The sequence below is a fragment of the Hippocampus bargibanti genome, linkage group LG02 (genome assembly GCF_051943395.1).
Source record: "Hippocampus bargibanti isolate YZ-2025 linkage group LG02, ASM5194339v1, whole genome shotgun sequence".
In the NCBI taxonomy this organism is placed as follows: Eukaryota; Metazoa; Chordata; class Actinopteri; order Syngnathiformes; family Syngnathidae; genus Hippocampus; species Hippocampus bargibanti.
In genome coordinates, this window is record NC_142735.1 from 32,727,006 (window position 1) to 32,752,568 (window position 25,563).

A 25,563-nucleotide genomic window follows, 5' to 3' on the forward strand; every position below is an offset into this window, starting at 1 on the left:
CTAGTTTTTGGCGGATGAACCAAACCACACGGCGCCACGGTGGCTGGTGGACTAGTTTTTGTAACACCCTTTCTTGAGTGCAGACGTGGTTTGTTATCAAGTGTAGTCATTTTGCTATTATGGGACAGAAAAAGACCCCACCACAGTGCAAGTGAAAGTATTATCGCTGAAAAACAATCTGTATCCATTCCACACAACGCACAGCACAAAGTGACAAAAGAAAACACAAAACAAGACAAAAACAACAAAAAAGCAAGGCTCATGAGAGCACTTGCTGACAGCTGCCTACTTGGGCACCATCTTGGACTCCCAATATATCGTATAACCAATACATAATATCGGTGATATTATACTTGAAAACACGACCCACAAAAAAAGTACCATACAAATGTTTTGGTCTACTTTTGTCCATGTTGATGTGTACACTGGTGTGACAAAGGGTCTCAGAGAACACCCAGAACAAAAAGGTTCATTTGAAACAAAAGCCCAACTTCCTGTTCAGTTTTTTTCATGAGACTGATTTGGCTTTCAGCGTTCTAGAACTCACTGAACTTTGCGTCAAACTAAAATGGCTGACCTGCTGTTTAATTGAGGACTTCTTATGATACGGTGACCCATTGTGGTGGTTGCTGTCACGTCCGCTCGAGGAGTGGTGACAGTACTCGAGGGACGTGGGGAAGTAGTAAGCGTTGGATCCGAAATACACGGTGGAGACAGGGATTCAATAAGAGTCATTACTGAGACACAAAAGGCAAAACAGAAATGAAGCAATGGAGGCAAGCAAATGAGACAGACCTGCGTGCGGCTGGGTGACGGGGGACATCAGGAAATACACCAGCACAGACCGAACGGTATGGGTGGCTTTTATAGCCAGAAGGCACAATTAACGGAATGAGAAACAGGTGAGTGAGTCTGGAGAGTAGGGAGGGGAGGGCCCCGCTCTAGGCACAGAGGAGGATGAGACAGGAGGGGAGAGGCACGCTCCTGGAGCAGACGAGGATGTGACAGTTGCAGGATTTCAATCAAATACAAACTATCCTGTTTTTTTCCTGTGTATGAAGAAATACTCTAATTTCACCAGGCTTTGTCAGTGAACAAAAAAATTGCTGGTAGCTCTGGCCCTATATACATTTACTGTATATATAACCTCTGTTATGAGGTCCCTGATCTAAGGTCCGACACCTTCCAAGAAGTACAGATGACGGATGAGGAAACCTTTTGTTGTCAATGTACCTTCTGCCGCTTTAAAGGACAACCAACAATATTTTTTGTTTCCTGACATCAGAGAAACATTTCATAGCATCTAAAATACCCAAAACACAGGCTGATATTTTTAGTCAAATGCAAAACACCAATTAAACTGACTTAAAGTGTCCCAAAACTGCCACAAATGAGCTCGAAACTGGGGAGATTCAGAATGTCCCGCCTTCTTGTTGGTGACGTCACGCCAGGATACTCCTTCACAACTGCCTTGCTCCAGAATCGCAATAATGGCTTCAGTGAGTTCAGTTTCGGAGAAGATGCTTTCTTGTTACTCATGCTGTTATGAAGGATTTCTTGTTACTCATCCTGTTATGAATGATTGAAATAGTTCTGAAGAGGAAAGCATAAATGTTTGCAATCGATTAAATAAGTCCTTCCGTATCAATTCGAGCCATCTGCAAGCGATGAAACCGGTGAAGATCTGGACTCCGATGTAGCGCCCAGAAAATGCACAAGGTGGCGCACAAGCTCCGTTGGAAATGGGCTGATTTGTCCACTGGGAATTTGTGTAAACTTACACCTTCTTTATGCATGTTACAACAATTGGCTGTGGCACGAAATAATTCACCATCGCATTATTTATGTAGTTTTCCTTCTAATTTCGCTATGAACACAGTGTTTTCTGACTAAAAAAAGTACCCAAAATGCATTGTGTGTCGCTTTCTCAGGGGCGTACCGAATGTCACGTCACTTCGGGCATCGTTATCAACTCGTTATCAACTCGAAAACAAGACTTCATGAATATTCAGCGCGAGTTTTAAAACGTGAAATATAGCAATATGCGGTGGAATCTTTGTAAAATGCACTCAGTAGAAGTCATTTGAAATAATTTTACAAATTATGGATGCAACTTGTCAGGAGCTGTCGGTTGTCCTTTAACATACACGACTCACAAAATGAGTTTGGACGACAGTGCTGACTGTGGTGACTTTTACCATGAACAAACAGCAACTTGACTAAAACTGCTCAGAGTCCGAGTGGTTCTTAATCTTGTTGGAGGCACCGAACACCACCGGTTTCATATGCTCATTCACCGAACCCTTCTTTCAATGACTGTGCCCACTCACCGATGAGAAGGTTTCTTCAGCCGTCATCTGTACAAAAGTGAAGGTTTCGGACGTCCGAAACCTTCACTTTTGTACAGATGACGGCTGAAGAAACCTTCTCATCGATGGACCACTCCTGTACGACTGAGAGCTTACACAGACGTGTGCCCACTCACTGCAAACGAGACTGAGGGGTGGACCTCTGTGGCGGTGGATCCACCAAACCCGAGACCGTCTCACCCTAGGTTTCAATCAAACCCAGTTTAAGAACCACTGATTCAGAATAAAAAATGCAAACCCTATCAGATCGATTGGAGTGTCTTGCTGGTCAAATCTTGTGCAACTACTTGATTAGTCGTGCGTCCATCCCACGTGAGAACACGCCCATGGACTTCACTGGAGCAAAACAATGTTGCAACTGGCTTGTAGCTTCTTTCTTCCAGGTGCTTAAAACTATCACAGGCTGCACCCAATTATGTGATTTCGGGAAGTCACATCACATTAGGAAGCAAACCGTAGGGACCAGGGGCTACGTTTGGACTAACTTGTTTTCTGACATTCTTAAAAACTCACAATTCCAACATGGCCCTCTTTTCCATCTCCACCACTCCCCCAAAATCTTGATGAATCCCTCAGATTAAATTGAGCCAAATTTGCAGTAAAGTTCCTTTACGGTGACTTAAATGTTAGCATTCCGGCCACTGCATCCCTTTTCTACCTGGATTAGATGATGGAACAATGTTTGTGCTGCGGATTAGCCTCTCTCTTGGCCTGATGAGTTCCACTAACTTCCTCCTCAATTCATCAACAAAGGTTCCGAGCCAAAAACCGGAAAGGAAACAACAGTATTTGGCTTAACTACAAGGATTTGCGGTTGTATTGGATTAAGTAGTGACTGGTGCCAAAAATGGCCAGGGGAATGGGCTTGGGTGCAGAGTAAGCGGGGATGTCGGTCTGGTGGGGGTGTGGAAAAAAAGAATATCTTCAAAACTATCCGCCCAATGCACTTTTTAAGGTCCTCTCAGACACTGCAGCACATATCTCTCAATATAGCCATCACAAATCCCCACCCTACTAACCCACATTATCACATCAGCAACAGTACTATGTCCACTCGTTCAAGAGAGTCAATGTAGCACAATGTCAATGGCATGACAATCTTATTTTTTAATAAAAATTTAGTTTTAAGGTCACCCTGTTTTAAGATACAGTGATACCTCAGCTCATGAACTTAATTGGTTCCCAGAAAGTGTGTGTAAGGTGAAAGGTTCGCCTGCCGAACATTTATTTCCCATAGGAAACCATTAAACTCAGAATAATCCGTTTGCATGTCCCCATAAAACATACTTTTCTACTAAATAAGCCTTAAAACTACACAAAATATACCTTATTTTATGTTTAATAAATGTGCTATAGTATTATAATTAAATACATAAACTGTACTGTATAATAAAGTCGTTTTATTGACCGTTGTGCTGGTCGTTGATGTCGTTGCCTCTTGATGATATCCGAATGAAGTTGCCGTGCTTTCTCAGCGATAATACGCTCACTCACACTGTCCCCTCTGAGCTGCTCTTTGTTAATCCAAAGCAACAAAAGTTTTTCAACCTCTTCTATTTCCAGAGACCGTTGCTTACACAACACAGGAACTCCCTGCGCCACACATAACAATGGTCGATTTAGTGTACTGGTACTGGGACGCTAAGTCACACAAACGCACACCTTGTTGGTGTTTTTTGATGATCTCTTTCTTCTGATCGACTGTCATTTTCTTTTGTGTCCTCTTCGGCTTAACACTAGCCTGTGGTGGGGTCTTTTTCGGTCCCATGTCTGCACTCAAAGAAAACTAGCCCGCCAACCATGGTGGCGCTGTTCGACTGTGTGGTTTGGTGTTCATCGTCCAAAAACCAGTCCATTAGCCACCGTGGCGCTGTGTGGTTTGGTTCGTCCGCCAAAAACTAGTTTATTAGCCAAGATTATATGCTCGCGAATTTAATGTTCGTGAGGTGAAATGTCTGTGAGCTAAATATAAGTATATTTATTTCTAAGTGCAATACAGTGTCGTCTGGTGGATAGTTATCACTAAAACGACCACCGCCAGTGGCACTTGTGTGTTGTGATAAATCTGATTCCAAGGTGCCAATCTTCCAACGTCGACGTCTTTAAACTACTTAACATAAGGCTTAGCTTATTAAAACTTTACCACACATCACCCAAGGTGAATAGTGGCAAACCCCCTTTGAAAGCCTTGCGGGAAGAGCCTCTGTCTTGGCTGCAGTCTTTTTAGCTAAGCTTTCTAAGCATACAAACTTTTCCAGGGGGCCTCCGTGAGTCTCCAATATCCTGCTCACTTTGTTTTCTTGCGAGGCCAAGGGAACAATGAGCCATTGACGACTCCAGAAGTCTTGTTCAAACGGACAGCGAGACAACCGAACCTTGACCTTGCTCTGACACAAGGCGTCAGCCACGGTTTTGAAAGGGGCTTTGATTGAAAAGAGGGCCCCAATAAAGTCTCAATCACTTCAGAAATTCAGCATTTAAGGAAAATATTGAGGAATTAACAAGTTTCACAATGTTGTCCTCCAAGTTTTCTTTGTTCTTGGGGGTGGGAGGATGCATTTTCTGTGTTACTTATTTTATTTCTGAAAGATGAGGAACGACTCACAGCGGACTAGCGGCCGCCGCACCGGACACCCCCGACGGGCTGAAGAGGAGAAAACGAGGCTGTGGGGCAGGGAAAGATCGTCGCAAAAGAATGAGAAAATACCGACACGTTCTCCCGTCCATCATCATGGGGAATGTGAGATCGCTCCCGAATAAAATGGACGAGCTGGCGGCGCTAACGCGGCACCAGAGGGAGTACCGAGAAGCCAGCTTGCAACTCGTCACGGAGACATGGCTATCGGCAATCACTCCGGACACTCACGCTGAGTTGGACGGATTCCAACTCGTATGAGCGGACAGAAATGCAGGCAGCGGTAAGCAGAAAGGAGAGGGAGTTGCTGTGTTTTTGAATGACAAATGGTGCAACCCTGGGCACATCACGGTCAAGGAAAAACTCTGCACTCGTGACATCGAGCTGCTAGCCGTTAGCGACCGGCCGCATTACCTGCCACGGGAATTTTCACACGCCATAGCCGTTACGGCGTACATTCCCCCTACGGCAAATGGCGGCGCTGCTTCCGATGTCCTCATGACTGTTGTAAACAAGTTGAACACCCAGTCCCCCAACGCCTTGTTCATCATCTCAGGGGACTTCAATCAAGTTTCCCTAGAATGCTCCCTCCCAACATTCACACAGTATGTAACTTGTGCTACCAGAGACAATAACATATTGGACCTATTTTATTCCAACGCCAAGGATGCATACAAACCCTCCCCCATCCCCCCTCTCGGAAGAGCAGACCACAATATGGTTTATCTCCAGCCTGTGTACAAATCCATTGTCCAGAGGCAACCAGCTGTGACCCGCACGGTCAGAAGATGGTCCACAGAAGCTGAAGAAGCTCTGCGGGACTGTTTTGACTCAACCAGGTGGGAGCGCTTCACTGAGATTCATGGGGAGGATATTGATTCACTCACCGACACCATCACAGACTACATTAATTTTGTGAACAAGACACCATACCCACCTGGACTGTGCGGTGTTTTTCCAACAACAAACCATGGATTGATCCCGGCATAAAAGCCCTCCTAAGGGAAAAGAAAAGTCGATGATTTGAGGGACTTCACCTCCCTTCGCAAAAAATAACCGCCAATCCGTGGATCAGAGCGTATTAGCCAGCCTTGCTAGGTACGAAAACACTGACACAAAGGACTGCACCGCTGTCATCTTCGGCCTTCTAAACGTCTGCTCGCTTACTGGATAGGGGGAACTGATGCAGGACATCAAGGACTGTAAGCTTCACTTTCTTTGCCTCAACGAACGTGGAAAAGTCCTGGTGACTTTTCACAGCGGATGACACCCAGCTCTATCTCTCCAGCAAACCGACTCAAACTCCACAAACTTCAACTCGTCCAGAATGCTTCAGCTCGGATCATCACCAGAACCTCATCCTTTCACCACATCTCCCCGTCCTCCAAGAGCTCCACTGGCTCCCGGTCAAATATAGAATCAACTTTAAAATTATTCTTTATACATTTGAAGCTATACATAACCTTGTCCCCCACCCCATACCTTTCTGACCATTTTCAAATTCCTTCACGTTCCCTCAGATCCTCTACCTCCTTCCGCCTCTGTGCCCCCCCGTCTCAGCACGATGGGTGACAGAGCCTTCAGCTGCTCTGCCCCCAAACTTTGGAACTCACTTCCTCCCAGTATTCATAACATTGATTCTCTTCCCACCTTCAAGTCCCATCTCAAAGCGCATCTATTTAAAATTGAATTTTCTGTGTAGCTCTCTCTTGTTTCTATTTATAATTGTATGTTATTTATTGTATTGTATTTGTGATTATATTTTATTTATTATAGTACCTATGCTTGAGTAAAGTGGCATTGAGAGCTTTGAAAGGCGCTTAAAACGTAATGTATTATTATTTATTATGAGCTAGGTAGTCAGCAACTGGCATTAGCACAAACATTGGGGCCTATCACAGACCATCAACAGCTCGGTTCATCTGGATTGCACGTTGTCTGTCCCCTCAAAGCAACAAAGACCCCCAACAAACATGCCAAGAGATACGACTGTTCTCTGGTCCTCACGTTCAGACTTGCTCTCCTCTTTCGTCACCGCCCTGATGCGCCGCATTCGTCAAGGTTGAAGTCATCAGGAGCTCCAGTGACGGCTTGTTTATAGTGGCACGACTATGTTGGAACACAGATTCCATGGCAGTTCGGCTTCCATGAGACCTTGGACAAATCATGAATGCCAATGCAGTTGCGCATTTCAGCGTGAAGAACACAATTAAAAATACATAGACAGAACAAAGAAGTATCAGGCAGGCAGACGTGCAGAATTTGTGACTTTTCTCAAATCAATTCTGGACCTCGAACAGATGTTATGTGCCCCATTAGTTGCTACAGATAATTCCAGAAAAAAATAATTGAAAAATGGGCCATAGCTAGTTGCAACTGTTGCACCTTCAAAAAAAGTTTTCTTCATATGAGAATCAGAATCAGAATCGTCTTTATTGGCCAAGTATGTAAAACACACGAGGAATTTGTCTCCGGTAGAACACGCTGCACTAGTATCATCATAAGACAAATGGAGGCACTATACAGTTCTATTTGGGTTATTGTTTAGTTAATGGTGACGGGGGAAGAAACTGTTTAAATGTCTGCTGGATTTGGTGCGCATGAATCGGCCGCGCCTGGCCTGACTAAGGGGAGTCTCTGGAAAAGGTAGTGGGCAGGGTGCGGAGGGTCCAGTGGGATTGTCCACACCCTTGTTATCAAGCTATTACATATGAAAAGTTGCTGGAAAAGGTGGTGGGCAGGGTGCGGAGGATGCAGTAAGATTTTCCGCACCCTGGTTATCGAGCTATAAATAATAATAATAATAACAATATTTATTGCATTCTATTTGTGATTGTATTTTATTTATTATAGTACATATGCTAGTCTGTGACTGTAAAGTGTCCTTGAGAGCTTTGAAAGGCACTTAAAATGTAATGTATTATTATTATTATTATTATTATTATTATTATTATTATTATTATTATTATTATTATTATTATTATCTTCTTTTCCTTTCGGCTGTTCCCCTCAGGGGTCGCCACAGCAATCAATGTCCTCCATCTTTCCCGGTTTTGTGCATCCTCTTCTCTCACACCAGCTACTTTCATGTCCTCTTTGACCACATCCATAAACCTCCTCTTCGGTCTTCCTCTCGGTCTCCTGCCTGGCAGTTCAAGACTCAGCATCCTTCTCCCGATATAGTCACTCTCTCTCCTCTGGACATGTCCAAACCATCTCAGTCTGGCCTCCCTGACTTTCTCTCCAAAGCCTCTAATATCAGTTGTCCCTCTAATGTACTCATTCCGGATCCTACCCCACCTGGTCACACACAAAGAAAACCTCAACATCTTCAGCTCTGCTACCTCCAACTCTGCTTCCTGTCTTTTCTTCAGTGGCACTGTCTCCAGTCCAAACATCATGGCTGGTCTCACCACGGTTTTATACAATTTTCCTTTCATCCTAGCTGAAACCCTTCTATCACACATCACACCTGACATTTTTCTCCAGCCGCTCCAGCCTGCCTGGACAGACTTCTTTACCTCTTTTCCACACTCTCCATTGCTCTGGACAGTTGACCCCAAGTACTTAAAATCCTCCACCTTCTTTATCTCTTCTCCCTGTAGCATCACTCTTGCACTTGGATCCCTCTCATTCACACACATATATTCCGTCTTGCTGCGACTGATCTTCATTCCTCTCCTTTCCAGGGCATATCTCCACAGCTCTAGTTTCTCCGCCACCTGTTCCCTGTTCTCGCTACAGATCACAATGTCATCTGCAAACATCATGGTCCAAGGAGATTCTTGTCTAACATTGTATGTCAGCCTGTCCATCGCCATAGCAAACAAGAAGGGGCTCAGAGCTGACCCCTGGTGGAGTCCCACCTCCACCTTGAATTCCTCAGTCATACCGACAGCACACCTCACAATCTTACATCACATACATATCTTACAGTCACGATACATGTCTTGTACCGCTCTAACATACTTTTCCGTCACTCCAGACTTCCTCATGCAATGCCACAGCTCTTCTCTGGGCATTCCTGGTCATACGCTTTCTCCAGATCTAGAAAGACACAATGCAATTCCTTCTGACCTTCTCTGTACTTCTCTATCAGCATTCTTAAAGCAAACATTGCATCTGCCGTACTCTTTTTTGGCATGAAGCCATACTGCTGCTCACAAATGTTCACTTCTGCTCTTAGTCTAGCTTCAACTACTCTTTCCCAGAGTTTATATTTTTATTATTATTATACATTTCATTTATAAGCGTGTTTCAAAACTCTTAAGGTCACAGGATAAGTTTTGTGGGAAATGTGGGAAAAGTCGCTGGAAAAGGTAGTGGGCAGGGTGCGGAGGGTCCAACAGGATTTTCAGCGCACTTGTTATCAAGCGATTCCCAATGAAAAGTTGCTGGAAAAGGTAGTGGTGTCACGTTTTGCGAGGTGGTGATGGCGGGTGCGGATCCCAAAAAGCAGGCAGGAGTGAGTAGGAGGTTGTTTGACAAATTGTATTAAATTAAAGTCAGCAGGAACAAAATGTAAAACATCAAAATAATCTGAATGGAAAAAATACAAAGTAGCAAAAGAAGACCAAAAGTAAAAGTCCGCCAAGATTAAACAAACACATGCACTGCACACAATGCATACAATTGCATCCAACAGCATACAATGTGTTCAACAGCATTCAATGACATATAACAATTACCCGACACCGAATGGTCGTGCCAGGTGTCCTTTTGAGTGTGACTGATTGGAAACGACCGGCACCTGTGCAGGTGCAGGCGGGACCGACAGCGCCACCAGTTGGTCACCAACCAGATTATGACAGTACCCCCCCTTCAAGGGACTGCTTCCAGAAGTCCCAACAGTCTCCCAAAAGGTCCAACTCGCCTGGAAACGATGATGGAGACGGCAATCGTTGCCTCTCCAGCATATGATGGGCGGCGGCCTGATGGGAACGGGACTCGGCCTGGGATGGACGAAGACGCGGCTCGGATCGTCGTGGGCGTGAGTGCGATCCCTCTCGCACGTTCACGCGACGACGCATGGGGCGGCGTGGACGTTGCACTGACAGGCGCAGAGTGGCACCCTGGACGGCTGTATGGGAACGGGTCTCGACCGGACGTTGGCGTGGACGTTACGGCTCGTCGAGTGACGCGATTCAAACTCGACGAGGCGTGGGCTGACGTGGACGCGAACCGCCCGGCACCGGGGAAACGAGACCAGTCCTTAGCCGCTTCGGGATCCAGCGATGAGTGGGGTCTCGGACTTATGTGGAACGCTGACGTTGCACGGCTCGTCGTGGATGTGACTCAATTCAAACATGCACGACGACAGCGTGGCTGGACGTGGGCGTGCACTGCCAGACACCCAGTGTCACCCTGGACGGCCACCTGGAAGGAGGTCTCGGCCGGACGTTGACGTGGACGTTACGGCTCGTCGAGTTACATAATTCAAACTCGACGAGGCATGGGCTAACGTGGACGTAGCGTTGCCAGGCACAGGGTTGAAATGAGACGGGTCCGTTTTACCTGCGGGATCCGATGGTGGGTCGGGTAATTCTGTCACATTTTGCGAGGTGGTGATGGCGGGTGCGGATCCCAAAAAGCAGGCAGGAGTGAGTAGGAGTTTGTTTGACAAATTGTATTAAAATAAAGTCAGCAGGAACAAAATGTAAAACATCAAAATGATCTGAATGGAAAAAATACAAAGTAGCAAAAGAAGACCAAAAGTAAAAGCCCGCCAAGGTTAACAAACACGTACACGATGCATGCTGCAACCAAGCAGCAAACAAACAATGAATCGGCACCGGATGATCGTGCCAGGTGTCTTTTTAAGTGTCATTGATTATAACGACCAGCACCTGCGAGGCTGCCGGCAGGGCTGACGTCGCTACCCGCTGGTCGCCAATTTGATCGGGACGACCAGCACCTGTGCAGGTGCAGGCGGGGCCGACAGCGCCCCCCGTTGGTCGCCAACCAGATCATGACAAGTGGGCAGGGTGCGGAGGGTTCAGTGGGATTTTACGTGCCTTTGTTATCAAGCTATTCCCTATGAAAAGTTAATGGAAAAAGGTAGTGGGCAGGGTGCGGACGGGCTAACAGGATTTTCCGCCCTTTTCCGCACCGTCAATACTAAGCGATTCCCTATGAAAAGTTGCTGGAAAAGGTGCTGGGCATACATATATTTCATTTATAAGCGCGTTTCAAAACTCTCAAGATCACAGGATAAGTTTTGTGGGAAATGTGGGAAAAGTCGATGGAAAAGGCAGTGGGCAACAACAACAATAATAATAATAATAATAATAATAATAATAATAATAATAATTATAATAATAATAATAATCTCATCTCATCTCATTTTCCATGCCGCTTATTCCTCATTAGGGTCGCAGAGGTTGCTGGAGCCTATCTCAGCTGTCTTCGGGCACGAGGCGGGGGACACCCTGAATTGGTTGCCAGCCAATCGCAGGGCACACAAAGACATACAACAGTCACTCTCACACTGACACCTAGGGACAATTTGGAGTGGTCAATCTGCCTGCCATGCATGTTTTTGGAGTGTGGGAGGAAACCGGAGGACCCGGAGAAAACCCACGCGGGTCCGGGGAGAACATGCAAACTCCACACAGGGAGGCCGGACCGGGACGCGAACCGGCGACCTCTGCACTGTGAAGCCGGTGTGCTAACCACTCGACTACCGGGCCGCCCTAATAATAATAATAATAATAATAATAATAATAATAATAATAATAATAATAATAATAATAATAATAATAATACATTTCATTTATAAGCGCCTTCATTAATAAGCATTGATGTTTGGATCTCATCACCCCAAATTGTTTCTCAACAGTTTTCATGGCTGACATTGGGCGGGAGGGCATTCAAAGTTTCATGTCATTGTTTTTATCCAAATAGTGAAGGAGGGTTTGTTTACTCTATATCGGATGGAAGAGGTGGCTTTCATTTTTACAGACACATTTTTGGAACAATGTCAAACCCGGGTCATGTCAAGTTTGAGGAACTAGAAAGCCTGAACAGACTTTTACATCACTTGCCTTACAAACAGCGTGAAAAGAGACAATTCACATATTCTCGTCAACGTAAAATAACATTGGGATACAATTTCATTTATGGCTATACAGCGATACCTCAGCTTCCAAACTCTTTAGCTTACGAATGTTTTGCCCCACGAACATTAAATTCGCGAGCACATAAACCCGGCAGAAAAACTAGTTTTTCGGTGGATGGACACCAAATCACACGGTCGAACAGGTGGCTGGCGGACTAGTTTTCGTCACCCCATTTCTTTGAGTGCGGACGTGGTTTGCTATCAACTGGAGTGCTTTTGCTATTATGGGACGGAAAAAGACCCCGCCACAGGCTAGTGTTAAGCCAAAGAGGACACAAGAGAAAACCTTCTGTTGATTTGGATTAATGAAAAGCAGCTAGTAGGGGACAGTGTGAGTGAAGGTATTACAGTATTACAGCTTGGATTTGAAGCGGATTTACGTGGGACAGGTGATGTGAGACAACCTCTTCGTCAATGGATGCTACAGCTGCGTGTTTGCTATCAACATTTAGTGAGAAGGTTTCTTCAGCCGTCATCTGTACAATTTTGAAGTTTTCGGACGTTTCGCCTCCTATCCAAGAGGCTTTGTCAGCGAACTGAAGTCTGACTGGTCGTATCGGCCCTATTTATATATCCCTAATGTCCAGGCATGGCGGCGCCGGACACAGCTATGATAGGTCACTACTCTCAGGTTGGGGGGAGCAGAGGACCCCTCCCTGTTGCCCCACTGATTGTTTCTACATTCCTGCTAGAAAAGGAGTCTAAACATATCAGGAGCGCACTCACTAACTGTGAGTACCCTCAGTGGTCATTTAACAAATGTCAGAAAGAAAGAATAGGGAATGAAACCAATAATTCTCAAGATACAAAAAGGAGAGGAGTAGCAGTAACTTACATTGCAGGAGTTTCTGAAAAATTACAAAGAGTCCTTTGGCAACATAAAATTCCAACTTATTTCAAACCGATAAACACGTTAAGGCAAAAATTAGTGCATCCAAAAGATAGGGTACCAAATGAAAAACAAAGTAATGTAGTTTATTCCATACATTGTAAGAATGAAAATTGTAAAGAGCAGTACATTGGGGAGACTCAAAAAATTCTCAAAAAAAGACTTTATCAACATCGCAGGGATAATACAAGTGGGCCTCAATCGGCAGTACATTTGCACCTAAAAGCTAGCAACCACTCATTTGACGACAATGAGGTTAAAATCTTAGCGAAAGAACATAGATGGTTTGAAAGGGGGGTAAAAGAATCGATTCTTATAAAAAAACAAAATCCTTCTTTAAACCGGTCTGGTGGGGTGAGGTTCAATTTGGATCGTTCATACAATAGCCTGCTTAGGCAAAACAGGTTAGGCAACATTCGTTATGCTGATGAGGTGATACCGGTGGGAGTGGGGGAAATAGGCCAGTCGTTAGTCAGGAATGTAGAAACAATCAGTGGGGCAACAGGGAGGGGTCCTCTGCTCCCCCCAACCTGAGAGTAGTGACCTATCATAGCTGTGTCCGGCGCCGCCATGTCTGGACATTAGGGATATATAAATAGGGCCGATACGACCAGTCAGACTTTAGTTCGCTGACGAAGCCTCTTGGATAGGAGGCGAAACGTCCGAAACCTTCAAAATTGTACAGATGACGGCTGAAGAAACCTTCTCATCGATGGACCACTCCTGTACGACTGAGAGCTTACACAGACGTATCAACATTTAGCTTGTAGTAGACGTGCACATTCCACCATGACGTCCCTGATCCACTGCTGAAAAGGACGCTTTGATCCTTTCCTCTTTCATCTAGAACTGCTTCATGTCACAAAGAGGGTACAGAAAGTGCTGAAGAATGAATGACCCTCTGTGTCTTTATGTTGTCATATTTGTGATTCAGTTTTTTGTTTTTTTTTTAACTTTATGTTACTTCCGGGTTGAGTGAACGCTGGCACGTGTGGCTGCCGCTGCTCGCCAGCAGAAAAAAATATCCTGTGACAAAGTGTCCTTGAGAGTTTTGAAAGGTGCTTATTGGATTGGATTTTCCTTTATTAGTCTCTTAGTGGAGTAATTTATAATCTCACGGCAGCAAATGAAAGGAATGAAAGTAGAAAAACAAAATACAAGATAATAAATGAAATTTATTATTATTATTATTATTATTATTATTATTATTATTATTATTATTATTATTATTATTATTATTATTATTATTGCTCCCTTTCTTTGAGTGTGGATGTGGTTTGTTATCGAGTGTCTACTTTTGCTATTATGGGACCGAAAAAGACCCCACCGCAACGTGAGTGGGGATATTATGGCCAAGAAAGCACGGAAACTTCACTCGGACATCATCAAGAAGCAACCTGGAAGTTCGTCATCCATTTACAACTATCATCACAAAGGTAACTGAAACAACTTTATGATACAGTGCATTATCACTTCTCTCTTTGAAGCAAAAAGCTATCCATTCCACCAAGCCATCAACGACTATAACAAAGGTAAATAAAACGACTTTATTGTACAGTACAGTTTATTTCTTTAATTACAATACAATAACACATTTATTATACATAAAATAAGGTATATTCTGTGTAGTTTTAAGGCTTATTTAGTAGAAAATTATGTTTTGTGGGGACCAGGGAACAGGATTATTCTCATTTTAATGCTTTCTTATGGGAAATAAATATTTGGAAGACAAACCTTTCACCTAACACACACTTTCTGGGAACCAATTAAGTTTGTAAACTGAGGTATCACTGTTTTGCTCAATTCATGCAGCTCGATGGCATCCAAATGAGACACAGACCACTTTATGGGAGCTTTCAATGCACAATCCCCCCACACACACCCTGCCTCCTGGAAAGAGGGAGGTGCAGCTGGATAGATTAGTCAGGATTAGACTTTATCCCTTTGCTAGTAGCAAGAGGATGGCGATAACAGCGCTCAGGAGGTCCACACTTTCATGTAAGCCATTCCACTCCAGGAATTATTTGACACTCAACGGTGGACAAACTAGTGCGTGCACAGTGAAAGACATTCATTCGTCATGATTGCGTTCAGACAAGCATGCAATTTATACATGAGAAAGGGAGAAAATCAATTATACTGTAAATGCCATCAATGGTGTGGGCACACCAGATGCAGAATTTATCATATTAAATTTTTTTGGGGGAAACTTTTTGATTCATTAACTCATTGACCGCCATTCATGAATTTATTCGGGAATTGAAAATATGCGGTCGAGCGCCATCCCTGTACGGGTATTTTTTTTTGTTTTTCATGCTTGGGTGCCGATAAAGCGCTGGCCGTGGCCTCTGGCAATGTTTTTTTCCCATGTTAGCACTTTGTTCCAGGTGTTGTTAAAGCGCAATACAAACCAATTTGGAGTGGTCATTTAACGAATGTCATAAAGAAAGAATAGGGAATGTAACCAAAAATTCTGAAGATACAAAAAGGAGAGGAGTAGCAGTACCTTACATTGCAGGAGTTACTGAAAAACTACAAAGCGTCCTTTGGCAACACAAAATTCCTACTTATTTCAAACCGATAAACACTTTTACGCGGCCCGGTAGTCGAGTGGTTAGCACACCGGCTTCACAGTGCAGAGGTCGTCGGTTCGCGTCCCGGTCCGGCCTCCCTGTGTGGAGTTTGCATGTTCTCCCCGGACCCGCGTGGGTTTTCTCCGGGTCCTCCGGTTTCCTCCCACACTCAAAAACATGCATGGCAGGCAGATTGACCACTCCAAATTGTCCCTAGGTGTGAGTGTGTGAGTGACTGTTGTATGTCTTTGTGTGCCCTGCGATTGGCTGGCAACCAATTCAGGGTGTCCCCCGCCTCGTGCCCGAAGACAGCTGAGATAGGCTCCAGTAACCCCCGCGACCCTAATGAGGAATAAGCGGTACGGAAAATGAGATGAGATGAGATGAGATAAACACTTTAAGGCAAAAATTAGTGCATCCAAAATATAGGCTGCCAAATGAAAAACAAAGTAATGTAGTTTATTCAATACATTGTAAGAATGAAAATTGTAAAGAGCAGTACATTGGGGAGACTCAACAAATTATCAAAAAAAGACTATAAAAATCGCAGGGATAATACTAGCGGGCCTTAACTCACCTTGAGAGTTTTTAAAGGCGTTTAGAAATGAAATGTATTATTATTATTATTATTATGATTACGATAATGATAATGATAATGATAATGATAATGATAATGATAATTATTATTATTATTATTATTATTATTATTAGTAGTAGTAGTAGTAGCAGTAGTAGTAGTAGTATTATTATTGACAGTGACAAAAACCCTGGCACTCTGGAGCGGACACATTTTTGCACATTGTCTGGTAGTGAATGAGTTAAGGTGCTCAAATATTAATCATACAGTACAGTCTCGTTATACCGATATTCTCGGGAGTCGTAAAAAATATCGATATAACCGGACTATCGATATATCCGATCCTGCGGCATGTAAATTTTCTCCTTGCGTTCATAGAAATAGTATCGTAATAAGCAGTACTATCGATATAACCGATATCGATATAACGAGACTTTACTGTATTTCCAAAGAACCCCCTCTCAAACAATGAAAACCATGTCATGCACTTTTGTAGGCTTTTATTAGTGATCTTGGTGCTGTCCCCTACTAGGTATTCATTAATTTGGTTGATACTCTTTGGTAGAAACCAGGTTTGAGGGTGGGATAAAAATGCATCCATTCTTCGCATCCAAAATTTTAAATGGTACAATAGTGTGACGTTATCGCCACCACTGTGAGCTGCAAGTCCGTCGTTAGACGGAATCAGGCCTGAATAGGAATCCAAAACAAATTAATTATTTTCCAACTATAGAAAGTACGGACCGATCTCTTGCGTAAACCACATGCTGATCTCATTGTAAATTAAAATGCTGTAAGATAGAGCTAAAAGCACAATATCCTTGTACGAGCACCCTAGGCAGCAAAAAGAGTTCAGCTACCCAGTGTCGCAGCTCACAATGTAGGGAAACCAACTCAGCGTGAGTGACCCAATTAGAAACACCCCCTGTGGGAAACACTGGATAATCAATTTCTCTCCAAGCTATCAAACTTGTAGAATCGCAAGACCAAATTTTGGTGTGATTGACCATTGACCATTCCTCATCAATTAGGCATTGACTCAAGGTATCCCTCAACATGTGTCACAAACTAAAACAGAAGTACAGTGATACTGTCATGATCTGGTTGGCGACCAACGGGGGGCGCTGTCGGCCCCGCCTACACCTGCACAGGTGCTGGTCGTCCCGATCAGATTGGCGACCAGCGGGGACCAGCTATTAGCTGTTTTGCGTCAACCCATATTTACAAGTGTCCAGTTTCTTTTCTTCACATCTGATCATTGAGAATTGCAAAGCATCTTCTCCGAATCTGAAGCCATTGTTTTGATTCTCGAGTGAGGAAAGACGTCCTGGCGTGACGTCACGAACAAGGGCGCGGGACCTTCTGAAGCTGAAACTTTCTGAGGTCATCTTGGGTTGGATTGGATTTGCCTTTATCAGTCTTGCAGTGGAGACATTTACATTTCACAGAAGCAAAATTATGACAGAAATGAAATACATTTTGATGTAGTTTTGGGACACTTTAAGTCATTTTTATTGTTGTTTTGCATTTGACTAAAAATAACAGCCTGTGTGTCAGCAAAACCTGCAGAGAAGAAGCCAGCAAAAGCAAACATCCTTTGATCAATTCTTGACATAACAGCAGCCAAAAACCACTTCTGAGAGAGAACATTACCTAATAATAATAAAAATACATTTCATTTAGAAGCGCCTGTCAAAACTCTCATGGTCACTATACAGTCACAGGATAAGTTTTTCTGTGGGTGAGCAGCGGCAGCCACACGGGACAGCGTTCACTCAACCCGGCAGTAACTGAAATGCAAGATAGCCAGTTCGCTAGCGAGCAAATAGATAGCTAATAGCTAGCGAATAGATAGCTATTATCTAGCGAATAGATAACTAATAGCTAGCGAATAGATAGCTAATAGCTAGCGAATATATGGCTAATAGCTAGCGAATAGAAAGCTAATACCTAGCGAATAGATAGCTAATACCTCCCGATTAGGTAGCTAATACCTAGCGAATAGATAGCAAATAGCTAGCTAGCTATATAGCTAACTATATAGCAAAAAATGATAACGATTCAGTTCAAAGTTAAATAACCATAATTGTATTATTTTTTTACTCTCGTTTGTTTTTTTTTTACATGATTGACAACTCGTTTATTGTGAAAGTGTCATGATCTGGTTGGCGACCAACGGGGGGCGCTGTCGGCCCCGCCTGCACCTACACAGGTGCTGGTCGTCCCGATCAGATTGGCGACCAACGAGTATCGACGTCAGCCCTGCCGGCAGCCTCACAGGTGCTGGTCGTTATAATCACTGTCACTTAAAAGGACACCCGGTACGACCATCCGTTGTCGGGTCATTGTTTGCTGCTTGTTTGTTGCATGCATTGTGTATGTGTTTGTTTAACCTTGGCGGACTTTTACTTTTGGTCTTCTTTTGCTATTTTGTATTTTTTCCATTCAGATGATTTTGATGTTTTACATTTTGTTCCTGCTGACTTTATTTTAATACAATTTGTCAAACCTTCTGCTCCCTCCTGCCTGCTTTTTGGGATCCGCACCCGCCATCTCCACCTCGCAAACCGTGACAGATACCTCCGCATACAAACGCTTCAGCTCACAAACTTTTCGCCTCTTCTTCTTCTTCTTCTTTTCCTTTCGGCTTTTCCCTTCAAGGGATCGCCACAGCGAATCAGTCACCTCCATCTTCAGAGGTATGATACGCATGTTTGTTTTGGCCCAGCTTTTACGTCGGATGCCCGTCCTGACACAACCCTCTGTATTTATCCGGGCTTGGGACCTCACGAACATTAAATTTGCGAGTTTATAGTCTTGGCTGACGAACTACTTTTCGGCAGACGAGCCAAACCACACAACGCCACCACGGTGGCTGGCGGACTAGTTTTCGACACTCCCTGTGTTTAAGTGAAGACTTGGTTTGTTATTGAGTGGAGTACTTTTGCTATTATGGGACTGAAAAAGACCCCGCCACAGGCTAGTGTTAAGCCGAAGAGGACACAAATGAAAATTACGGTCAAGCAGAAGAAGGAGATCATCGAAAAACACCAACAAGGTGCGCTTGCGAGACTTAGCTGTCCCAGTACCAGTATGCTAAGTCGACCATTGCTGCGTGTGGCTAAGGGTGTTTCTGTGTTGTCTAAGCAACGGTCTCAGGCAATAGAAGAGGTTGAAAAACTTTTGTTGATTTGGATTAATGAAAAGCAGCTAGCAGGGGACAGTGTGAGTGAGGGTATTATCACCGAGAAAGCACGGCAACTTCACTCTGATATCATCAAGAGGCAACTACATGAACGACCATCGCTTTGATCCTCTCCTCTTTCATCTACAACTGCTTCATGTAACAAAGACGGTACAGAAAGTGCTTAAGAATGAATGATTCTCGGTGTCTTTGTTTTGTCATATTGTCTTTGTGCTGTCATATTATGTTATTTAGTTTCACCAATCACAAAGGTCAAGAAAATGACTTTATTATAAAGTACATTTTATTTCCTTAATTACAATACAATAGCAAATTTATTATACATAAAAACGAACACCTTGCCAAACTTTTCGGTTTACAAACGTAAATATATGAAAATTAAACCTTGGCATCAGAATCAGAATGTGGAACACACAAGGAATTTGTTTCCGTTCGAACACGCTGCACTAGTATCATCATCAAATTGCAAAGAGGCACTATACAGTTCCATTTGGGCTACTGTTCAAAGAGTTAATGGCTTGGTGAAGAAGCTGTTTAAATGTCTGCTGGATTTGGTGCGCATGGATCGGTAGCGCCAGCCTGAGGGGAGTAGCTGGAAAAGGTGGTGGGCAGGGTGCGGAGGGTCCAGTACGATTTTCCGCGCCCTAGTTTGGATTCTTGCAGTGTGCAAGTGGTCCTCGAGAATGGGTAGGGCGGTGCCAATGATTTTATTCCACCGTCCTAACTGTCCGTTGAAGTTGGATTTTGTCCATTTTTGTGGCGGCCCCGAACCAAACAGTGATGGAACACAGGATGGATTCGATGACAGCCGTGTAGAAATGTTGCAGCACCTCCTGTGGCAGGCCATGCTTCTTTAGCAGCCTCAGGAAGTACATTCTCTGTTGGGCCTTTCTCAGGATAGAGTTGGTGTTGACCTCCCACTTCATGTCCTGGGAGACTTATTCCCAGGAACTTGAAGGTCTCAACGGTTGACACAAGGCAGTTAGATAGTGTGAGGGGTAGATGTGGTGTGTGATGTTTCCTGAAGTCCACGATCATCTCTACTGTCGAGGTTGTGACGGCTGCACTACTTTTTGGGATAAACACGGAGCGCCGCCCCACCACAGCTGGCGGAGTAATCTTCTGCGGAAGAACACCAAACCACACGACCGAACAGCGTCACAGCCTACCTACCTTTCCACACCCCCTTTCTCTGAGTGCACACGCCGTTCGTCTTCAAGGATTTATCACAGATATTTTTGCTGTTATGGGACCGAAATCGGCTCGTGTTCAGCCGAAGAAGACACAAAACAAAATTACAGTCGAGGAGAAGGAGATTATTGAGAAACACGAACTAGGTGTGCGTTTGTCTGACTTCACAGCCCAGTAGCAATATGCTAAGTCCACCATTGCTACCATCCTTCGCAACAAAGAAGCTATTAAAGGTGCGTGTGTTGCTAAAGTTGTTTCCGTGCTGTCAAAGCAACGGTCCCGGGCAATATAAGAGGTTAAAAAACTTCTGTTAATTTGGATTAACGAAAAACAGCTAGCCGGCGACAGCGTGAATATAGCAATTGTATCTGAGAACGGCACGGCAAATTCACTCTGATATTGTCATGCGGCAACCTGGAAGTTCGCTGTTTATTGATGATTTTAAAGCTAGCAACGAATGGTTCGAGAACTTTAAGCGCCGTACAGGGATTCATTACTCGTCATGGTGAGACAGCCAGTTCTGACAGTAAAGCTGCCGAAGCCAACAAGGGATCATTCGTCGAAATGGTGAAAGAAGGTGACGTTCCTCAGCAAGTATTTAATGCAGATGAGCCCGGCCTTTTTTGGAAAAAGATGCCGAACCGGACTTTCATAACACAAGAAGAGAAGTCTGAATCCCATTCCATCAAGCCATCAACAACCATCACAAAGGTAAATAAAACGACTTTATTATATAGTACAGTTTATTTCTTTAGTTATCGTCCTTATGGAATGTGATTCCTTCCAAACAGCAATTTCCTCCGACCTGCCACCCCATTCCACACCCCATATTAATTTCCCATAGGAAACCATTAAAATAAGCATAATCCGTTCCCAGGTCCCCATGAAATAAGCCTTAAAACTACACACAGGATACCTTATTTTATATATTATAAATGTGATTTAATATTATAATTAAAGAAATAAACTGTACTGTATCATCAAGTCGTTTTATTTACCTTTGTGATGGTCGTTGATGGTTTGATGTAATGGATAGCTTTTTGCATAACGTGTCTCAAGGAGCTCTGGGTTGAACATCTTGGAAGTTGTGATATTGCAACAGCAACAGACGCAGGCAGACACACTAGAAACTTCATTAATAGCTGGTTCCCTTGTTTGTATGTTCTCTTCAAATTGTACAGATGGCTTGTGCGGGTTATTTGTGGAGCCTGATTGATGGGATATTTTAATCTTGCAGTCTACACTCTGCCTTTGAACTATCAATACGGTTGAAACGAGTCCAAACGTCACTGTGTTTTCTATCTGTTCTCTCACCATTTCACTTTTGTTTTTTGTTTTTTTTTTCACTTATTTTTTGTTTCAAGCTCTGTCGTCTCCCTTTCCTGTTTCATGTGTTCACAGCATGCATCTGTTTCTGTAACCCCTCCTCCTTCTCCTCACTGCTGCGAGTGTCTATAATCCTCCCGCCCTCTTATACCACAGATCTTGACCAATCACGTGCGGCTTTAACCAAAGACTGGGGGCGGGGAATAGGACAAAAAAAAGTTGGCTGCCATTTCCAGCTTTGTTAGGAGCCGGCTCTCTTCGTTAACTTCAGAGATCCAGCTCCAAGAACCGGCTCGTTCGCGAACAACACATCACTCATTGTGGCGCTCCGGTTTCCCGAAAAATAGTTTGTATGCCAAGATTATATTCTCGCAAATTTAACGTTCGAAAGGCGAAAAAGTTCGTTAGCTAAAGCGTTCGTAAGCCACAGTATAACTGAAACCCATTGCAATGAAAATAGAGGTGCTATTACACATCCAACCAAATCTTCCAAAAAAATGCTAAACATGAACAATTAAACGACTGGTTAACTTGTGCCCCATTCCGCAAAATGAAATGTATGAAATGAATGTCAAATGTAAATTCCTCCACTGCGAGATTAATAAAAGCAAATCCAATCCAATCCGAAGACCTTTGCTTCAATGATATTGGGATAGTGACAACATGATCACTGTGTTTAATGAGCAATAAGCTAGCATTCGAGGGAGCTAAATGAGGGACTTACCCCGTCTTAAAAAAAGAAACCTAGCTGAGGCCCCGCTGCATTGACTCAATCACTGCCATGATGCATTTATCTCATCTACAAGCCATTGTGTCAAAGCTGCAGCTGCATTCCGCCCATCAACAGAAAACAAACAACAACAGATGACAAACTATTGACAGTTTTCATGCAGTGGACTGACTAAATGGTCCAACAAGTCAAAAGCAATGAGTTGCTGTCACTGAGATTCTCCCCAGCAGGAAATAAAATGGCGCTTGTGTGCGGATTGTCGGAGCGACCTCACGGGCTGGCAAGGAGGCAAAAATCCAGTCCACACGATGCGCTCATTGTTTCTGCTGGCTCACTACAAATATGGATCATCTCTCATAATCTTGGAGCTGCATCGCTCATTTATGCTCCACTCTTTCAGCCAATATTTGTTACCAGGCTCGGAAATCCACCTGGACGCCTTCACAATCAGTTCTGAAGGTCCTGGAGCATCATATGTATCAATCAAACTTTTGCTTTGACCAATCAGAGTTTGAGTTGGCAATACAACGTCTGCTGAAAGGCGCTAGAAACGTCAGTTTTCGCAAACTATGATTAATTAGCCACATGATTGGCTAATCACTAACCAATCATAGGTATCACTAGCCGCGAGTGATAAGAGCATACTGGCCAGAGCTAGCACACTGTATGTGTAGCGCTGCATAAGCAAAAATATTGTTGTATCAATTTAACAGTGGTTTTGTCAATCCACAATGGCCGAAGAAAAGGGGGAAATGTGGAAAAGAAAAAAACATTGCCGGAGGCCATGGCCAGATCTATCTATCTATCTATCTATCTATCTATCTATCTATCTATCTATCTATCTATCTATCTATCTATCTATCTATCTATCTATCTATCTATCTATCTATCTACCAAGCATACGTGGTAACGATCTCAGTGGTGTGTTGTCAGCGCCATTTCCCCCTTTTCTTCGGCCATTGTGGATTGACAAAAGCAACCACTCATTTGATGACAGTGAGGTCAAAATCTTAGCAAAATAAAATAGATGGTTTGAAAGAAGAGTAAAATAAGCTATTTTTATAAAACAGAAAAACCCTTCATTAAATCGCCACAGCGGTGTGATTAATTTGGATCGTGCTGACAACACACCACTGAGATCGTTACCACGTAGGCTTGGTAGATAGATAGATAGATAGATAGATAGATAGATAGATAGATAGATAGATAGATAGATAGATAGATAGATAGATAGATAGATAGATAGATAGATAGATAGATAGATAGACAGACAGACAGACAGACAGACAGACAGACAGACAGACAGACAGACAGATAGATAGATAGATAGATAGATAGATAGATAGATAGATAGATAGATAGATAGATAGATAGATAGATAGATAGATAGATAGATAGACAGACAGACAGACAGACAGACAGACAGACAGACAGACAGACAGGCCCCTGACCATAAAAAAGATGCATTGTAGCGGTCCTAACATCACGTCAATGTATTTTGCTGTACTTGTTTAGTCTGGGGACCTTGTGTTGCACCCAAAAGCCGCCAGAAGGCCAGAAGAGGGTGTCCAAACACCATATGAGGAATTTATCACCCTGTGGAAATGGAGGTGGCCACAGGAGGTCGCCAGTTTGTGCCTCTTTTTTTGGGTGAGAGATTTCAAAATGGCACAAATAAATTATTTAATCGATTGCAAACATGTATGCTTTCCTCTTCAGAACTATTTGAATCATCTTCATAACTGAATGTGTAACAAGAAAGCATATTCTCCGAATCTGAAGCAATTGTTTTGATTCACTAGCAATACAAGACGTCTTGGCGTGACGTCACGAACTGGGGGCGGGACTCAATTTTTTTTGCAGATTTTGGACACTTTAAGTCATGTTTCTGATGTCAGTTAAAAAACAAAAAAGTGACGTCGGTTGTCCTTTAAAGCTGATGAAACCGGCCACTCCATTCGACCAAGCCATCAACGACCATCACAAAGGTAAACAAAACAATGTTATTATACAGTACAGTTTATTTCTTTAATTATAATAGCATAGCACATTTATTATACATAAAATAAGGTGTATTTTGTGGAGTTTTTAAGGCTTAGAAAATTAGAAAGTAGATTTTTTTTATGGGGACTTGGGAACGGATTATTCTCATTTTAATGGTTTGACTTACGACTGTTTTGTCGGAACGGAACCCGGTCGTTACTCGGATGTTACCTGTATAGGGCCAGAGCTACCAGCAAAAATTTTAGTTCGCTGACGAAGCCTCTTGGAAAAGAAACAAAATGCCCAACACCTTTAAAGAAGTACGATGACCGCTGAAGAAACCTTTTAATCAACTTTTTTCATGAACCCGAATGTCCCCTTTCAACAGGTGACAAAGAGATGATGTTGCATGCAAATTGCAAACAAAACGTTCAACATGATAAACAACGCGACACTTGGCTTTTGGCAACCGAGCAGCTCACCTCGATCCATTTATGAGCCTCCCTGAGAGCAGACGCGGTCACCGGTTGATGCTGATGCGACTGTCCGGTGTGTGCTGCTGGACTTGCCATGCTCGAGCGTGGTTGTGATAGTTGGGTCCAAAAATTGAGAAACCCCACACAGAATATGTGAATTTAGTGGCTAGCGCCGTTATTCCAAGTTGGTTGGCCTCCAGCGGTTCTGTCGCAGTAGCAGCACCGGCGAGACAATCGAGCCACGGTGACTCCCCCGCGATTGAGCTCCACCGAATGTGTGTGGCAGTGGGCCGGGCAGGCTGCAGAGGAGGAGGCGGGGGAGAGCGGGCAGGGGGGGCGGTTAGCACAAAGCTCGCTTCAGTCTTCGACATTGCTTCCGGTATGGTTGCACACAAACTAAATCACAAAATAAAGCAAACACGCGTGGCTAAATAATGACTCTTACCTTTTGGTGAGGTGACGTTTGAAAGGCATTCAATTGGCGATCGGTGC

The 25,563-nt window shown here is 43.6% G+C and overlaps 1 protein-coding gene across 9 annotated transcripts in view; it reads right to left on the reverse strand.

Moving 5' to 3' along the window:
- Window positions 1-25,359, reverse strand: part of LOC148902477 (LIM and calponin homology domains-containing protein 1-like) — a 196,247-nt gene extending 170,888 nt beyond the window's left edge. For 8 of the 9 annotated variants that reach the window (XM_088991062.1, XM_088991071.1, XM_088991066.1 and 5 more), the window contains exon 1: window positions 25,078-25,359. In XM_088991062.1, the coding sequence (XP_088847188.1) occupies window positions 25,078-25,167 (90 nt within the window). In that variant the 5' untranslated portion in view covers window positions 25,168-25,359. Of the gene's footprint in view, window positions 1-7,011; window positions 7,159-25,077 lie in introns of all 9 variants that reach the window. The other variant, XM_088991069.1, reaches the window with a different exon arrangement.
- Between the last annotated feature and the right edge of the window lie 204 nt (window positions 25,360-25,563).